Raw genomic sequence first — 19,795 nt, forward strand, 5'->3', positions numbered from 1 at the left:
AACTCAGCAGTTGTAGTGTATCCTGTGTTTGCATTGCTGGAGAAACATCCTCTGTGGTGGGCTGTGACTCCACCATACCGAGGGACAGACCTGTCCTCGGTGTCCTCTAACCAAGACTCATTCTGGACCCATAAGTATTTTTATTTAGTAGTGCTATCCTTCTAAATCGTTGTTGACCATTTCCCACAGCTGGAAAATGCAGAACTGAGGTTGAACTCTTAACAGTATTTTCTTAGTTAGAATTTCTAGCTTTTATTTCCTAGCAAGGACCTAAAGAACCTTTCTTTCTCCCTCTCCTCCCAAGGCTCAGTTTTTCTCCCCTGCCGGGCTCCCTGGCACCCACAGCACAGCAGGAACCAGAGCTTTGCTCTGCCGCGAAGGGAGAGACGCAGCAAAATCATTCGAAATGGCTCAGTCCAGCGGATCAGGACAGAAGGGGGAGCCCAGGAGACAAAATCGGAGAGCATCCCACCCCGCCGGGCTCCAGCCGAGCTCTGGATGTTAACGGCATTCATAGAAACTTGCTTTTGTTTCTACAGCCACCTTTTGGCTTTTGTTTATGGTTTATAGGAGACCACTCTCACCTCCAAATCTGTGCCGAATTCCCACTGTGCTGAAGAGCAGTTCTATTGGCAATGCTCAGAAATTGCCACTATGCTGCACTCCACCATTGTCCTCTGTATTTATGAGGCAAAAAACGTCTCCTTTTCTCTCCTCTTCCTCCACACTGACCCTTTCCCTCCAGGCCTCCAACGCCCGAGCCACCCCCACTGTGCCCACCATGCCCTGCCTGCTGTTCCTGCTTTAAACCCACCTCACCTGTGAAGTCACCTCAGAAGTCACCTCCTTGGAGCTTGGTGGGCTGGCGAGCACTTGGCCTGCCCTGGCCAAGCCCACAGCCTCCTGGGAGAGGGAAACGTTGTGGTTTCAAGTCCTTTCAACAAGGCAGCTGGAGATTGATGTTTTTAGCAGCAAAGGAGCCTGAGCTGCATTACTGCTGGGGGTATGAAGTGTCCCAGCTGCAGGTGGGCCTCAGGGACACTGGACAACTCCCTGACCCATTCCATCAGCTGTATGGAGGAGATGCCTTTCCCTGCACTCCCCAAGATCTCTGGCAGATGCAGAGATCAATGCCTGCCACAAACCTAAGCTGCTGAGATTTATTTAACATTTCCTAGCAGGCCAGGCTATGCTATGAGCCCATTTTCACATAGTGCTGGTTTGTACTTCAGTATCTTTAGTTGCCTCCTGTTTGTTGTATCTCTGTGCATGGCTCACAAATACTGTTCTGCCTGTACCTGCCTCAGTACTTTCTAATTTATTGCTGATAATAATTTGTTTTCTTCTCCAGATACCAGCAATATGCCTGTCATAAAGTATCCGAGGGCTAGAGATCCTCTCTTTTATGAATGGGACAGGAAAGCCCAGAAATGTGGATTAAGACACACAATTTATGCTGTAAATGGGGATCAGTATACTGGAGAATGGCTGGACAACTTGAAACATGGTAAGATAGATAATTTTGAGACAAAATAGCAACTTAGATGTTCTTACAAAGTTTCCTAGGGGGAAGTGGTCAGTGGTTCTATGTGCTCTTTATGCTCCTGGAAGAGCATTCATGTAGGACTATATGTACACACACACACACACACATATTTGATATATGTAATGCAAAAATGCAGAAACATTTCTAATAGGTAACTTGAAGATCTTTTGCATGCGCTCAGGGGCAACTACCCAAAATATCTCTATTATAGATGTTTAAAAATCCTTCCCAAATAACAGCAAACTGCAGTCAGCTCCATGCACTGGGATGTGCCCTGGCTGCACAGTCCCTGGAGCTTTCTTAGCTCCTGACTTGGTTCCAGGAATCTTAATTTATTCCCAAGATGTGGCAGGGGTTGCAGGGGACAGAGCAGGAGGAGACCCTGTCCAAGCCAGGAGCAGCCAGAGCAGGAGAGACTTGTTTACAAGCAGTAAACTGAGGTTTGGAAAGATTTCAGTGCATTCAGCTGAGGCCACACAGGAAGACCCTGATCAAGATTAATGATGGTTCCAACTGGGAAGCTAAACTGAATCCCAGACATGAGCCTGACTTTGTGCAGGGAGTGCTGCCCTGCCTGGGATGGAGCAGGAAGGGCAGCCCTGTGCACCCTTCTCCTAACCATGATGGTCTCCCTGTCTTTCCTCTTGTTTGTTAAACAGGTAAAGGCACCCAGATTTGGAAAAGCACAGGAGCTATTTACAGCGGTGACTGGAAGTTTGGGAAGCGGGACGGTTATGGCTCATACAGCATTCTTGACCCAGTGACCAAGGAATACAAGAGGGTGTACACAGGCTGGTGGGAAAATGACAGAAGAAGTGTAAGTGAGATTTTCTGTCAGCAGTGAGGCAGTGGGACCCAAAACACGGGGAAGGGTTGGGCGCACATGTGCAAGAAGATTACTTAAAATGCTAATTTGTGCAATGCTGAGGCTGAATTGAATGATCAAGACTAAAAATCCAAGATTTGTATGGGAGTGCCATCTCCTTCCTGGAGAGGGAGTCATCCCTACCCATCTGCTGGTTACCAGGCTAGAGCCCTGAGCTCCCACCAGCTGCCACAGAGCAGTGGTTACTGCTCAGACTCACCTGCAGCTGGCCAAGCATGATGGGAGGTTTCACATCCTGTCTCTTAATCCTCCCCACCCATCCCTTTCATTACTCTTGTCCTTGAACAAGTCAGAGGAACCTGTATTATAAGCACTGCCAGAAAATGCACCTTCTTCTGGGAGTTTTACAGCATAATAGGCAAATAACTTGAGTTCTTTTGGAAATTAAGCCTGTCACATTAATCAGTTTTTCCTAAAAGGAACATAATGAGAAAGTCATCTGGTAGACGTGACTGCAATGCAATGTGCAAAATCCTTGTAGGAACGTTTTTGGATCTGCCAATGGAAACCTTGTGTTTGTCTGTGTGTCTGCTCTTAAATTAAACTCATCTCCACCAACGCTTTTAATGGGCGTGTGGCTCCATGGCTTCTGTCTCTTGGAGGGAGCTTCCCTTCCTGTTCTTTAAGGTTAGATTTTCCATAATTGAGCTTTGCTGAAAGATTTATAATGACATCCAAATATCACTAGGGTTGGGTTTTCTTCTTAAAAAGCTTCTCCCTTACATCCATGCAGTTTAATGAAATTAATACTCAGAAAAATCCGTTGTTTCCAGAACTGGTTTTATTATTTGCTCAGAAAAAAGAAAACACTTTATTCCTATGGGAAAATGTGTTAGTGATATGGAAATATGTCTTATTGGTATCACTCCCTGGCATAGGGGGTACCTCTGGACTTTTCTTAATGGCAAACATACATGTAAAACAAACAAGAGGTGGAGTTGCCCAGGCTGGGACACACTGAGCTGGAAACGTCGTCAGGGTTGATAGATATGAAATCCCCGTGTTGAGAGACACATCCTTTAATGCTGCCTATCTCCAGGCAGGTTTATATACTTGTAAAACCCGCTTTTAGCTAAATATTAGCAGCAATCATGCCAATAATAACACACTGAGATATAAACCCAAGGTTTTGTCAAGGGAATAAAACTGTTTGCCAAAAATGTACTACCACATCTCATTCCCTTCAACACGAGGACACCCACGGAGCTGGGCTGCCAGCAGCCACGTGTAAGAGTAATAAACAAAGGAATATTCTATCAAAGTGATGTTCCAAAATTGAACACTGACCCCTTTCAATAGAGCAGCTCCTAACCAGCCATCTCTGTGCTGCTGTCCAGGGCCGGGGGATGTTCTTTTACCCCAACGGGGAGCTCTACGAGGGCGAGTGGAGCAATGGCTTGCGCAGCGGCTGGGGAAAGATGCACTACAAGGACGGCTCCACCTACGAGGGACAGTGGCTGACAGATCAGCCCAATGGGCAGGGCCTGCTGCAGCTCCGTAAGTACCGAGCACCCTCACCCTGCCCCCTCCAAGCTGTTTGGTGTCGTGCTGCTCTCCGGGTGTCTCTGCCACCCAGATGTCTCTGCTGTGCTGCGGCCTTGCAGCAGGACTGCGGCTGCTCCGTGTCATCCCTCCCCTCCTGGTCTGGAGCGGGAGGCAGCACAGGCTGAGCAAGGGCCGGCACTGCACTGCTCAAGCCCATAAGCCCACACGCATGAAAGCTTACTTTTGCTGTGATTTACATTTAAATGACTGGGACGGTTCGGGTTAGAGATAATATACTGTTGGGTCAGAGAAGAGCAAATCTCTCTTTTCAAGGCAGGCGCTTTGCCAGACAGGCTTTCTAGCTCTGAATACCAAAGAAGAGTTCAGTTTCGAGCACAGGGAAAAAACCACAACAACATAGTTTTCTTTCTGAGTTTGCTCCATCCCCTCTGTCTACTTCCGACAGTGGCTTGTGTTGAGTGAACACAGGGGTTTCATTAGTACACAATCCTTTTCCATAAATAACCCCAAGTACATAATGGATTTGGAATGTTAGGGCCAATCTCAGCATAAATACAGAAATTTAATTTTTTTTTCCTTATTTTCCTTGGAGTTTAACACATTTTCCCCCAAAGCAAACAATCCCAACCATCTCTGCAATACCAGGCATGGCATTCCAAGAACATCTGAATAAATATTATCTCAATATTATTATTCATCTATTCTATCTTTTTTTGCTTGAAAGTTATCTCAAGGCTAGTAATTAGCTAAGCAAAGCAGCTGGGAGGAATGAGCCTGACCTTCTCTGCACACCACATGCATGACTGTGCTCCCTCCGCTGACTGTGAATTCGCTTTGGACTGATGGCTCATCTGGATGAAATCAGCACCTGCTTCCAGGGGGAATCTTGCACTGATCTGCTGTGCTCTGTCAAAGGCCCTGTTAGTTCTAAACTAACAACCCCTGCAGGCTGAGCTGTGGCTGATACACCATTTCAGAGCTCAGTTGCCTCCAGCCTAGCCTGCAACTGATTGTTAGCTGGATTCCTTTTGGTTAAAATTAGCCGGAGCAATTATTTCATACCCACAAGCTTAATGCATTCAGCTCAGCTGCTGGAAGTGCGCCCACGTGCCGGCAGCTTTGCCATGTGAAAGAAAAGGAGTTCTTCAGTGGAGGTCATGATGAGCTGCAGCTCAAGATTAAATTGCTTGTAGTGGCAGCGTGCCCGGTGAGGGTGAGCTTGGCTGAGAGCACCGCACTGATCTGCTGCCTCTGCTACATCCATTCCCCAACAGCTTTGTACCAGAGCACTTCACATCCACAGGGACTGTGGTTGTGAGCAACACAGCCTTGGTGCTCTGGGAGGAGAGCAGATGGGAACAGCCAGGTACCACAGTGCAGTCAGGATGTTCATTGCCCCCTCCTTGCAGCCAGGATTGTGGTTTCGGTGGTTTCTCACTTGGTGGCTTGAGTGCAGAAGCCAAGCTGCTCCCAGCCATGGACAAGGCAGCTTGGTGTTGCAGATAAGCACAAAAGCAGATCAAAGTTGTAGATAACCATCACCATGGCTCCAGCAGGTTAACCAGACCTTGCCTGAGCATCCCAGCAGCCACATTCTCTGGAAGCCTTTTGGTTTTCCCCTCTTCCCTTACAGCATCCTGGCAGGTCCCAGCTATCTCTGCACCACTGTGTGGGGTGCCCTGGTATTTCTGCCACTTCTTGTGATGAAGAATGGCAGAGTTCAGCTGAGACTCAAAGGTATTTCCACTAACATGGTTAGAAATCCCCATGGGTTTGGGCTTAGAAAGACTGTATGTAGGAAAAGGGGTGAGCAGAGGACACTCCTAGTGACAGCAGGGTGGTCTGGATTTATCCCAACCCCTAGCATCACCATGGGTATGATGCCCTTTCTCAACCAGCATCCATGGATGAGGCTGCTCTCTTCCTCTTGCAGCTCTGCTTTCCCTGTTAGTGATGGATGGGTGGATTCCTGGAGAGCAGCAGAGAGCCCAAAAAAAGCCTCTCTCAACTTGCAGAAAAATGCCAAGAGAAGCAGTACAGCTGGAAAAACAGCCTGTAACTGACTGCCAGAACCGTTCAGACTCTTGCAGCAATTCTCACCCCGTAATTCACCGAGGAAAAACTTAACTAAAAGTATTCTTTGAAATCAAGATTATTTTGACTGGACAGCAATCAGTGCTCTGTTCCTTGCCCAGACAAGCAAACCTCTTCAAGCCAGAGATCCTGTGTGATTTGTTGCAGTGACAAATCTGAAACTTGTGTCCTGTAATTTTTCATGTTGTGAAGAGTGACTCAGGGACCAGTCCCTTACCTTGAGCATACTGGCTCCTTGTGTCAGCAAAAAATGAGTATCACTGTGAGAACACAGCTGGTGAGCAGAGTCCTGGTTCCAAGTGAGCAAGTGTGGGCTCCTTCTGCAGCATTTTCTCCCTCTGTGGCACAGCAAATGGAGCACTGCAAAATCAAAATGACACACAGTACCACAGCCACCTTGAAATTACTAAGAGGAGCCAAACACATCATCTTTTCCTCTGCTGGTTTGCTCTGCTGATTGATTTGTAACCCCTTAACACAATGGTGCAAATTTCAAGGTCTGTTCATGTATTCAATTGCAGCAAATGGAAATCGGTACGAAGGAGGTTGGAAAGATGGCAAGAAGCATGGCCCAGGAAAATACTTCTACCTAGATAAGGGACAGCTGTTAGAAGGCATCTGGGTAGCAGATATACCAAAGTGTGGAGTTCTGGTTGACTTTGGCAGAGACAACGCTCCAGCCCCTTCTGAGCTTCCCCTCCCAGAGGTAATTGCTTGGAAATGTTAGTGTTTGTATTCATCAGTGCTCGGGTCAGCTCTCCAGGTAGCATTTCACTTCTCAAGAGATTTCCCCCATGGGGTGTGTGCTCAGAGTCTTTTGGCCAGCAGCATCCTAAATGGCCCCATAGGGACTAACAGCTCATGCAGCCTCTGCTGGAGCCTCCCAATTGCCTACATCTGAAAAAATGCAGTTCTCATGCACCAGAACTGCTCAGAGACCTGATGCAGCACAAAGGAAATGGGGACAATAGAGGCACAGACAATAGTGGGATTTGTGTCAAGACCAAATGATTTCACCAAGCCCAGCTGCTGAGGCTGAGCAGACCCTGCAGGGCCAACAGCAGCTCTTTCCTCCAAGTCAGGGGCTCACCACTGTGCCCAGCAGCCCCAGGGGCAGAGGGGTGTGTGCAGCTTCCCACCTGGGCCCAAGGAGGGCAGATGGTGTCCTAGAGCCCACATCCTCTGCTCCTCTTTTCCCTTGACTGATACACACTGCAGAGGAAGAGCCAGGCCCTATGCCAAAGATTTGGTGAGACACAAAGCCACACTGGGCCATCAGCCTGGCAGCCACTGGGTCCTTGCACGACACTTTGGTGGACAGGAGAGCCTGTCCCCAGCTCTGTGCTCTTGGAGGAAAAGGAAATGGGAATCAGCAGCGAACAGATGTGACTCCAAGTGAGAGCTGGCCCTAAGAGTCTCAGCTTGAACCCTCATGGGCTGCAAACCACAGATGTGAAACAAAATGGTCAGTGCAGGATGGGCTGGGGAAGCTCCCCTTCAGTTAGAGCCAAGCAGAACCTCCCTGGATAATCACAGCTCACCACTCTGCTCCAGTAACACAGGGAACAGCACAGCCCCATGGCAGGTAAGGCCACCCACCTTCCTCTGGCCCAGGGACAGGACTGTTCAAAGTGACACCAGGCACATGCAGCCTTCCAAAGCTCACAGCTCACATCTTCATTGCCCCTATCTTTTCAAATCTGCTTTCTATAGCCAAAGGCCCTTTGAGCACAATTTTGACGAGTCACTTAATCCTCTAAGTACCAAGCACACCTACAGCAGTGCAGAATAATAAACCCCAAATACCCACCAGAGAAAAGCAATCTCTATTTTGCAAAAAGAGTGAAAGGAGCAGCACTTCTGTGGCTAAAAATATTTACTATATGTGGTTTGTCAAAGGTCACTGAGAAGAGCCTCAACAATCCAACAGCCTGGGATGAACTACTGGTACCCTAAGGCAGGATGTGCAAGTCTGGCTGTTTATTTAACTCCCTGAAAACCAAGTGATGATCCAATCCTCTTCTGCTCTATAAGCAAAAACAAAGCATAAACTTTCACTGCTGTTATTGTGCTTTCAATGGGTAGAGATCTGTTGATCTTCGAATATGAAGTAATTGATAAAAGGAGAAAAACTGAATTCAAGTTTTCATAAATTTTTGTCACCACCACCCCCTTTATTAAAATTATAGGTGAGGCCTAACAGGCTACAAATCAAAGGCACTTTTGCCCAAGAGTGTGTTTTGTTAAAGTCACCCACACAGAGCTGTTTCAAGGAGATAAAGTGATGTTCAGCACACTAATAAAATTAGGGGAGTGTAGTTGTTTCTAAATAATTAAAAGGCTGCAATATGAGCTGAAGTCCTGATACGTGGGACTCTCCAATAATGCTGAAGAAATTAAGATCTATAAAACCTTAAGCTTCTTCAATTACACTGCATAACTGATTTGTATTCTTTTTATTTAGATTAAACTACATGATCCAGCTGCTGTTTTAGCAGAGGCCCGGGCAATGTTTGATGACAGCCATAATTAATAACCAGATGAAGAAAAAAAAATTCAAGAACACGATCCTGGGTTATTTATTCCTTCGAGTGTGAAACCCACACCGTGGTTTTTGTGTTGCAGTCGGCCTCATCCTTCCCTCAAGGCTCTGCAGGTATACTTCCCTCTGCAGGTGGCTTTGCTCAGTAGCCTCCTCCCACCCCCATTATTTTGGAAAAGAAAGGAAAAAAAATTAATGGGGAAAAACCCAAAAGACAAGCACCAACAGGATGGAAGAGAGGCAGAGTGACTCTTTGCTCAGCTCCTCTTATTCCTCCTGCTAAGAAATCACACTCCTGGTGGTTTCAAGGCCTTTGCTTTAGAGAAGGAGGGTTTCTACTATGTGTTTTAAAAGCACATAGAAAAATACAATCAAGTAATTGTGTCCTCCCCTCTGCCCAAATATAGCCCAATACATACCTGTGACCCCAAATGCCTTTTGAAGTTACAACAGATCATGTTTCAGTTAATATTTTAAGCCTCTAGATAAAAAATAATCCACAACAATTGAGTATATTTTATTTCATGAAAGTATTTTATACCCAAATAAGTGATATACAATAACCAATGTTTAAAATGATTGAGGTAAATGCCTAACACCGTTAGTATAAATAAGGGACAAAAAATTTTAAGTGCACTCAATGTTTAGATCCATGTGTTTGTGTCTGGTTACTGCCTGGGTACACAGTGACAAAGGTACCCAAGGAGTAACTTTGATGACCATTTCCACAGGTTGAAAATGACAAAAAACATACTTGATATCATGGCTTAAAGTGCAGAAAATAGTCAGAAAATTAGCTGTAATAACAGTGCCATTAGCTCAGAGCCTACCAGCTTGAGAAAACTAAAAATAACCATGTCTCACTAGCTTCTCATTCCGTGCACCAGAAACAACAAGAAAATCCCACACTTCTCAGTCACTTTGTAAAAGATCCACAAATCAAAGAAAAATTCTGCTACTTATCCAGAACAGCAAGGAATTTTACAGAATAAATTCGGAAAACTGATCTTCTGGACTTCCATTCAAAACCATATAACTTCTAAATACAGAATTTACAGACAGAAGTAAAATTTTTACACCTGACCACACCCTTCCAATCAATTGTTCTGGTGTGAATACCAGGTCAGGTTTTCTTCCTTTAGTGGGAGATTTTAGGGGCCTGCTTCCCCAAGACAGAACTGGTAAAGTTCTGTCTTGGATGGGAAAATACATGTTGTGCCTACTACCAACATTTTGTCGTTTGGAATGCTGCTTTCTTATTGCCTTTACTAAAGCAATGCTTCCAGTGCTCCATGAACAAACACCTGTGAGTCTGTAGTTACAATCCTCACCATCAGATTTACATCAGGAATAGAATATATTTGAAGCATGTAATGGCAGAGCTGAGAAAATCCAGTTTGACCTCTGTATGCCAGGACTTTCACTTCACAGGTGAAAACACCAAGCTGTTTGCTGCTTGTGAACCACAACTGCTGCTGAAAAAAACACAGAGACCAGCAGGTTGGTTTTTGTGGGTTTTTTTTATAGTTATGTTTTTAGAATACAAAGGCACCCCAGCTGACCTTGTCAACACTTCGCACTGCAGTGCTGCTGACAGGAGAGATCAGTTCCCATCTGCTTCAGTGGTGACCACACTCTGCACCTGAACTCCACAGGCACTTGGTGCAGATTGCAAGTATGTTGGAATATCCTGAGATGGAGGTTGGTGTAAGAGCCCATGTTCAGCCCAGGCTGTCAGGCACGGCTCCACTGGACTGTCACAGTCCCTCCTGTCTCATGGCAAAATCCCAGGTTTCTATTCCACAGGGATAGCTATGACTCGGGATAGCTGGTTTGTTTTTTTTCCCTTTGGCTTGAAACTTGTCTCAATTTGTGTTCAAAAAACAGCTTTTACCCATTAAAGCCCAAAGTTGCTCTACAGAAGAACTGTGCTCCAAAAAATTCAACTCCTAGACATAGCCAGAATTACTGAAGCAGCCCAGGACAACTGCTGGAATCTTTCTTGGCCAAACCTCTTATCTAGGAGACCAAATGGAGGTTTTTGCTTAGAGGAAATGAACAACACAGTAGCCTTGCTGTCACAGAGGTGTCTGAAAGAAAGCAGCAGTATTAATTACAAATAACCTACTTTCATACATAAATATACATCAAGAAAAGTTGTCTTCCAGATCCTTTGGAAGCAAAAATGTATAATGAGTTATTAAATACAACACTTCAGCAAGGAGAACACTTTTCTAAACAAGGAAGACCAATGCATAGCTAATTACTTGGGAATCCAACACAGAGAAAGCACCTTTTGCTGCTTGCTTCTGAGGATTTATTAAAAATATATTTTCAATATAAAAGTATAAAATAATTACTACTTTGGCTTGGAAAAAAACAGCAGTGGTTCTGATTTTCAAGCAAAAAAAAATCCAGTGATAATTTCCATCTAGTTCCTTCTTTTTAAAAAAGGATTCTTAAAAGAGAAACAGGCAAATCTATCTCTCTGGATAGCATGTGCCAGCTCATGAGAACTTTAAAACAGTTATTGCTTTTATTTTCTTCCATGGAAGAGAAAAGTCGAGTCTCGTTCCTACTCCTGTGGCCACACCACATCGCAGTAAGTCTAGTCCTGTGTGTTTAGCAAGTTACAAAATGTGTAAGTGCCACGGGAAAAAGGCACTGGAGAAATCAGCAAAGTAATAATTACTTGGCAGCAAAACATACTGGGGAAAGTGCTGGGAAAGCTTTCACTCCTACCATCTGTCAGGCTTTCCAGGGAGAGCAGCACTAGCACTGAAACCGAGCGCTAATTGCTGCATGTCCCAAGTAATTTGTATCATGCCATGCAATATGGATAGGACAAGCAGTATCTTCTAGTAAATGCCAACATCAGATAAACAGAGAAAAAAAATCCACAACTTCTCTACCCATTCCTAACAAATACCCAAATGTACAATGTTATTTTCCATGTATTTATACAGCCACCATTCAGCGTTAACGAGAAAGATGTGAGACAGTGTTCACAGGAGGAGGGCTGCACACACAGTGCAGTCACACCCCACCATCCATTCCTTCAGATAGCAAAACTTGTATGAAAGGAACATTTTTCCCCTCTCTAAAGGGTTAGAACAATATTTATAATTATTCTTTAAACGGTAATCAGCAGTTCAACCAGTTCATCCACAGGGAGTCACCATAAGGCAGAAGCAGAATAGTGGGTTTATTTTCTTAAGCACAGGTTTACACAAAATTGGTGACAGCTGAGGTGACAGCATCACCTCTGTGATCCAGCTGATCCTGGAGCCGTGCAAATTCAGCAAGTTCATTGAGTTCCTGAAATTGCCTGTCTGTTTTGTGGCTCACCAGTGACCTGTAGAAGTGGACTGCAAACACAATGAAAATCAATCCAAAGGGCACCATAATGGACGTCGATGCAATGGCTGCTGCCTGTCCTGATGTGATGGTAGAACTGTTGCTCTGCGGGGTGTTGTCAGTTTTCTTCTTTAAAGGAAGGAACTTCACCCAGCATAGTAACACCACTTCTGCAAGAAAGAGCAAAGTCCCAATGACAGTGGAAAACGCCCAGGCGAGCTCAATGTGCCGGTGCATGCGCTCGTGAGGAGATTCCTTGACGGAATTGAGGTTATGCACATTGCTAACAGCCTCTATGTTTGGAAGGATGCAGGTACTTATCATGAGTGCAAAAAGATGAACTGCAACAAGCACAGTAGTGCAGGCACTGAAGGCAATCAAGAGCCCCTGAGGATAGTCGTGGTCTGGGTCAAGCTGAACTTCCACCATAGCCACCTAAAAAGGAAGGGAGAGGGAGATGCAGTTACCTACATCTTATATTATTTGATTATAGGTTATTCAAAGTTTGCACCATGTTTCTGGAAGATCATCTGATCCAAACAAAGTAAGTCTGTATTACGTTTCTCTTCATGTCAATCTGCACCCTCTTCATTAGGTCCAAATTTAGGACCTAATGAGCTAGCAAGCAAAGGCCACTGTTTTCACACTTATTGTTCTGTTGTAGAGCAGACCCACAACCACCTTGCCACCTCCAGCTCATGCCAGCAAAACAGCTGACCCTTATGAACAGCATCCTTGGACTCCTTAAGTTAAATATTTCTTCTTTTGTGTTATATTGAAGACACAGCTTTTGATCTTTACTTATGAAGTCTTTTGAAGTATCTGTGAAAGGCTGCGAACGCAGGGGACTGCCTGAAACAACCTCGGTGGTCCTTTCTCCTTGGCTGTTTGGGTTTAAGTTCTAAAGTGCAGAAATCTTTCATGAGAAAGATCACCTTTCCATGGGGCTCTCAGCTATATTCTTTCACTCAAGTATTTAAGTAGACTCTGGAACACAGATTCAAAATGTGAGTCTCCACAATACCCATGGCAGCTGAGCAAGCCTGTTGGAGGCTGGAGGAAAGACAACGTCTCCAGAAAAGATAACACAGTGCTTCCAGACATCACTGCTCCCCCAAAGATGGGGCTACTCATGAAGATGTTCCAGCCCTCCATTAACACATGCAGCCATGACCTTCTTGTAACCTTAGATCTCCAAGCATGCCTGTGCCTAAGGAGTAAAAAAAAATCAGATTAAATACCAGTCCTAGGAAACTCACAAAACCAGCTGGAATAATTCTGACAAATAAAATTAATTAGAATGCCTTTTAGCTGGTTTTAAAACTGCCAGGTGGTTTTGTGCATATGTGCAATTGATGAGTGACATTAATCCCAACAGCTCTCCTGAAATGATCTTTCCTGATAAATTTGCCTTTCAGACAAAGGGTAGTTCCAAAGAGGGAATAATGCACAAAGGTCTCTACGTTCAGTGCTCTTTCTCAAATGAACTCATTAAATAGGCAAAATGCAGAGGAAAAAACCTGACAGTAATCTGAAATATAAGCACATAAAGCTGATAGGAAGAAAGATTCATGGGTAATACAGGTGCAGGGAGGCATGGAAATCAGGGCTCAAAGACAGCTGCAAAAGCAGCAGGAACATTCAACCCTCACTATTTTGCAAGGGCTGAGCCAAGCTAACCTGGATCCCATCTTCTTACGCATGTTCCAGGACACCAGAACTCTTAATCACTAATGCACCCAATACATTAAGGCAACCCAGAGCTTTGCTCAGACATGTTTCAACAGGCTTTCGAGGCCATTTGCCAATTGTTTAATTCCTTTATTGAAAGCTTTTATTGTCATAAGCCTAATAACCCAGCCAACTAGCAAACAGTTTCCCAGTGTTCTGAGAAACTCAACAAGGAATTATATTAATGCATATACAGTCCTTGCTCAAGGATTTAAAAATACCATTTTTCAGCTGTGGGAAACTTCATGATTGAGAGGATAAACATTTGCTTGTCAGGTCTCTCTTCTGCAGGATTGCTTGTTAAGTCACAATGTACTCGAGGGATGTTGGGCTTCCTGCATTTTTCACAGAACAATTGCAATCCTTCACCACTGAGGATTCATTTTCATACTTAAAGATTTTTCTTGTAAGTCTTCTGCTGTGCCTAGACTCAAAGCCATCCAGCATGACAAGGCACTTTAATCCTTTATCCTAGTTCTTAGTATGATAACATAAGCATGGCACTAAAGAGCTTCACAAGATGAAGAGTTTATTTTAAGAACTGATTGAGTTTAGTTTGCCAAACATTGAAGACATTTTATATTTCCATTTATCAACGCCTCCATACTAATGATACCAAGCATCTGATTTTGAGCTCCTTGTTTCATGTCTGGCAGAGTAACCCCAGCCTAAGGAAAAAATCAGTTCATGTTTTCTGTCTCCTCAAACTCTCAGCAAAGCTAATTTGGGAACTCTTTCAATGTAAACTAGCAGAAAAACTGCCAACTCTTTTCAACTCCGAGTTTCCTTCCTGGGCCAAGCTTGAGCCAGGCACCTAAAACAAAAAGTTTCATTTTTCACCAGGCCTGTGCCTGTTTTCTAACAGAGACACAAAGTGTCAGAAGTTCTTCCCTCCTTTGCTCATGCTGCAATTTCAAAAGAAACAGATCACAACTGCTCTTGTAAAGTAATACCTGCAAGAACAGGGCCCTGATGAGGTCACCTGATATGATCCAAATTCATACAAAGCCTGAACTCACAGGTACATGCCAGCGTTCCAGGCAGGATATGTTCCTGCTCTACTCGTTCAGAAGAGCTGCTCAGAGCAGGAACTGTCGTCAGTGGCTGCACACTTTCCAATACAACACTTTTAGCTCCTTATCCTTCACCACCTTCAAAGCTCCTCTGAACACTTGCTGCATGATTTGACCGTGCAGCTGCCATGCTGCAAGTGCCCTTCCTTGCTGCGTAATCACAGTGTAACGTGGGCTGGAGGACACCTCAAGAGATCATCTGGGCTAATCCCTGGTTCAAAGAAGAGCTAACTTTAACTTCAGGTCATCCTACAGATATGACTGACAGATTTACTATGGCTCTTGACAAAGCTGTACATCTGAAGTACAGCTTCTTGACAAAACTAAAGGACTCGTGACATTAGGACACAAGACTGAAGCTCTCATAAGCCTAAAAATGGTGGGCATTCAGATGCTTTTAGAAGATAACTGAATTTTGGCACATAACAGTGTTAAGCCTTCAACAGTCCTGGATTTTAAAGTCACAGCAACCTGATTACAACCATATTGTAAAGGAATGGAAATTTAACAACTTGCCCTCTAGAAAAATCTGCACTTCAACTTCTTTTTAAGTTCAGTATACTGACCAAGTTTATTTCAGTTACTTATTCATAAGGCTCCCATGTCTTATTAGACCAGAGAGGCTTAAATAAAGCCCCTGCTCATAAATTAAAATCACAGGCTTACATCTTTTTCAGATCAGTAGACAGTGCTGTAGAGAAAAGGAAACAAAATGCTTTATCTCAAGTAAATCTGTATTATTTATGAGCTATTATTTATTATTTACTTCCTCTCCTCCCCTTCCCTACAAAGATGTCTCTGAGCTCAGGCTGGTGGGAATATAACCTTGTACTGGGACTGCATCTTGTACAGTCTAGCACATCAGGAATGGCAAAAAAGAAAGCTGTGTTGTTCAAACATCACAACTGCATTTTTGAGGGCCCATCCATCATTGCTTGTCTATGGGTGGGACCACAGAGGAAACTCAATAATGAGCTGAGTGTCAGAGCATCACTGGGAATCAGCTCCTCTGGCTGGCTCCCTGTTTTCCTGACAGTACAATTCACTCCAGAGACAGAGGCACAGAGCCAGGCTCTCACAGACTGTCTGCACCATTCATAAAGAGTTATAAACAACTCATACAGAGGCTCTGTATGAGCCAGAATAACTCACCGGAAATTAAAAACAGATAAGTCAAAATAATGATCTTATTTACTGGTTTCATACAGAAGGGAAACTAAGCATCATTCATCCATTAGTCCAGGATTTTTACTCTGCAGATTATTGTTTGCAGCAGAATGGCAAAACACATTAATATTTGCTGATGCTGACACTGGAATACAAATACAGGATCTCATATTATTTTGCCAGGAAACATGAAAAGGCAATACCCATGTGATTGGAGGAAATGCATCTTAAGGAGGTAATACCCTTCTACACAGAATAACTTACAGCAAATCCATTGAGTAAGCACAAGTTCAGATTATCCAGAGGCTCCTCTTTACATCCTCCAAACTACAGCAGCCACCCACAGCTGCTCCAAGACAGAACAGCAGGAGCCCCCAACACTCCACACTGCCTGCCTTGCTCTCAATAACAGAGACAGGGATGCTAAAGGAGGCACAAAACTTTCCTTTTGTGACTGAAATAGAAGAAACTTTTTGCATGGGGGAAGATTCTCCAGCACAGCTGTAACCTGTAAGTGCAGCAGCATTACAGAAGGCTAAGTGGAAGCAGAAGCCACAAAACTGGGCCTGTAACTCTTTCCTGCAGGTTACAAACTGCCACTGTTTAATGCTATTCTACCAGCAACCCAGCTAAATATCACTTAAAAACTTCTGCAGAGACTGTTTTGGTATTTAGAGCATCCAAGTGACCTTTACTAGACAAAGACACCTGTACAGCTGACACCAGTGGCCCCAGGTCCCACCTAACCTTATCTCAGCACCAACTGTTATCATGGAAATCAATTTCATAAATATTTATCTCGGCAGTCAGTCTTCTGCAGAACATAACTGAAGCTGTCTTCAGGAGACCACACTGGCCAGATTTCAAAGGCAAGAGTTGACAGTTCTTTGACGATATTCAATATTTGAAGCTTACATACCCCATCTAGACAAAGCCCAGCCAGCTTGGACCACTAGAGGTATTTAAAAGAAAACAGCTGGCTGGTAAATATCAACCTCTGAATCCTACATGTAAGGAAGCCAACCACAGTGTACAATTCAGACCCATAGTTCTGACTGAGTTCTTTTCACAAAACTGTTAATTGGTGGCAGGAGGAGATGTTGAATCTTCTGGTCTTACAACTAGTGGCATTTAACAACTTTCCTATGGTTTCTGACTCCCATATTGTAAAATTGTCATGCTACTGTGTTATGCATCCCTGGTGACAAAATGATGCCAACAAGTCAGAATAATTGTTCAGACAAAAATAACCTGCCAGCAGCCTATTCACTGCAAAAAAATAAAAACAGATAAAGCCAAGCATGAGAAGGAAGATCATGCAACAATATCCAGGCTATAATACAGAAGTGAGAAATATCTGATGCCCCCACCAGAATATGGAATGAATCCTCCATTCTTTAATGCACTACACATCCCCTACAATCTACAATTTCTTTCCCCACCTCTAACAATTTGGGGGATTCATACTACTGGCTGGTTCCATAAACTAGAAAAGTGTACTAAATGAGGTTATAAACTTCACGGATTTTCCCTCAGACATATGGCACTGATGATAGCATCCATGGAAACCTGAGTGAAGGAAATGCTCAGGTTTACTGGGGTGAGCTCAGCTCTCACATCAGTTGCCATCACCAGTCCCTGCAACTGTTTCTGAAGCCCACACACGGTAGCAAATCCCGACGTGGAGCTCTGAAACAAAACTAACTGTAAAACAGGTTTTTAATCTTCTCTGAGGAAACATAACACTTCAGGGTTTGAAACCTGGCTGAGTGTTTCATACTCCACCCCACTGACCCGAGCAATGCCTTGCCTTTGGCATGCCTCATTCCACCAGGGTACATCACCAATCCTGAGGGAATCAACTCTGCAAAATAGCTGCAACTAGACATAAAAATATTCCCTGAAAAGGGAGCAGTTCAACGGGGATAAACTTAGCTTCTACTAGAGGATGCAAGCACTCTTTAATCAAAGAGCAAGGATCACTGGGGCTGGCATGGAAACCAGCACATTCCACTCCTGACAATTCCCATCAATTCACTGGGTGGTCCTGGATCTGTCACTTCAGCTCTTTCTTCCTTGCCTGATAAGGAAAAGAGAGGAACAATGACCCTTCATTGCTGTTGCCAGCTTTGATCCAAGACTAGAATGTACTTCAGCAGCGTTTTGTTCGAGTATCAGGTGCCAAAGAACTGCAGCCAGTAAACAACGCACAGGCGTGACAGAACAGCCCAGCTTTTCAAGGCAGAGGAACAACTCTAAAAGATCAGCAAAGTTTTTAAAAGACATCTAAAAATACTCGAAAGTTAACTCAGCTCTTCTGAACCAAGATTAGGAAGTGTAAGTTAGAAGACTAGGACTAGGTCTGTCACTGCAAAAGGAAAGAGACTACGGGTGGATTTCCATGCTGAACTTGTTAAAGGAAGAAGAAAAAAAAAAAAAAAAGTGGATTTTTTTCTTTGGAAATACTTAAATATGAATGTTCACATGTAACATTCATGGCAATTAGAGATTTTCTCAATTGGAACGAAGTGGCTTTTTCCTGAAATACCCTAGCAACAAATTCAAAAGCAGCAGTTTTCAACAGCAGGAGACTGAACCCCTAGAACTCTAGGGAATTAAGAAACAAATAGAAGCCTTATACATCCACGGATTTTGAGTCCATGTACCATATATTTAGAGAAAAACCAAGGAATTCAAGACGTTAAGTACAACCTTAAAACAACAGCATTTACATTGAGATGCAACCTCCCTTAGAAAATTTATAAACCCCGAGAAACTACATTTTTTCCTACGTTCTCTCTCAATGTAAAGGGCTGACTCCAGCAGGCACAAACTGCTCTGAGAGGCACAACGGGTGCTGAACAAGGAAAAGTCATGATCAGAGGCGGCGTGTGAGCTCCAGCCGGGTGCGATACCCAAGGAGAAGCGACACAGCCGCCTGTCAGTCACCCGGGCAGCGCTCCGCCACCTCCCCGAGAGCTGTGGTCTGTTTTTAGCCATTGAAGGAGGACAGTGACATTTATTTGACCGTCAGGAGGCTGTTGTGTTTTCCAACAGCATCATTGGAACAATGGCTCTGGAAAGGAGCAGATTCAACGGCTGAAAATACTCAGTTTGTTAAAAGCGAGGCAAAAAAAAATCAAAATAAAGCAAGTCAGAGGAGTGAAATTGCGAATTTATAAACCGTGAAGCATTTTTACCAGCTGCATAAAGGGGCTGAGGGCAGAGTTTGCAGCTTTACATGTCAGATGTCTGGGCAGATGAGGAAGTCTGTGAGTTACTGTATTTCAAATTATATGGAACTTCCATATACGACATAATTCGGGTAACTAGAGTGCGCTTCACATCAAACTCGAAAGAAAACACACACGAATAAAAAAGGGTTCTAAACTACGCACAAAATTTTAAACCAAGTAACATTCAAGTTTTCCTTAAATAAAAACTAGAAACCTCGCAACTGCAAAGACTCATGATGGATGAGCCTGAGCGGCACCACAAACTTTAATCGGCTGCATTTCTTGGTTTATTTAAAAGCAGCTGCAGCGCAACAGCTGCCCTCGCCCTCGCTGCTCCAGGCGTGCGGTCTGAGAGGAGCGGGATGGAAACCCCGCAAGCCGGGAAGCGCCGCGGGGCTCCGTGCGCGGCACCCGCACCGCGACGCGGTGACCCCGCACCCCGCGGAGCTGCCCACGGCACACGCGGCAGGCACCGCGGCTTCTGCCCGAGCATCCTCCACGGGGAAAATACGTAACAATCAAACAAATCTTGAATTATCTGGCGGAGATAAAAGCCGAGAGGCGGCTCTGAACTCGTGCCACGAAGCGCTCCAAAACAAACGAGCTACCGAAGCGCGCTGCCGGGAGCGCTGCCCGGGGCGGGCCGGGCGCTCCGGG

General features: G+C 44.4%; 2 protein-coding genes across 2 annotated transcripts in view; one reads left to right on the forward strand and one right to left on the reverse strand.

Moving 5' to 3' along the window:
• Positions 1–1,362: 1,362 nt before the first annotated feature.
• On the forward strand, positions 1,363–8,929 carry MORN3 (MORN repeat containing 3). Its single transcript, XM_041488613.1, has 5 exons — positions 1,363–1,507; positions 2,206–2,363; positions 3,770–3,929; positions 6,554–6,738; positions 8,497–8,929. Exons 1-5 carry the CDS (start codon positions 1,363–1,365, stop codon positions 8,563–8,565), a joined length of 717 nt encoding a protein of 238 aa, XP_041344547.1. The 3' UTR covers positions 8,566–8,929.
• A 141-nt stretch (positions 8,930–9,070) lies between these two features.
• ORAI1 (ORAI calcium release-activated calcium modulator 1) overlaps positions 9,071–19,795 on the reverse strand; it is an 11,128-nt gene continuing 403 nt past the window's right edge. Inside the window, exon 2 of the mRNA XM_041488614.1 lies at positions 9,071–12,366. Coding sequence (XP_041344548.1) covers positions 11,800–12,366 — 567 coding nt within the window. The 3' untranslated portion in view covers positions 9,071–11,799. The remainder of the gene's footprint in view (positions 12,367–19,795) is intronic.

This window comes from Pyrgilauda ruficollis, unplaced genomic scaffold, assembly GCF_017590135.1.
Source record: "Pyrgilauda ruficollis isolate IOZ18807 unplaced genomic scaffold, ASM1759013v1 scaffold9, whole genome shotgun sequence".
In the NCBI taxonomy this organism is placed as follows: domain Eukaryota; kingdom Metazoa; phylum Chordata; class Aves; order Passeriformes; family Passeridae; genus Pyrgilauda; species Pyrgilauda ruficollis.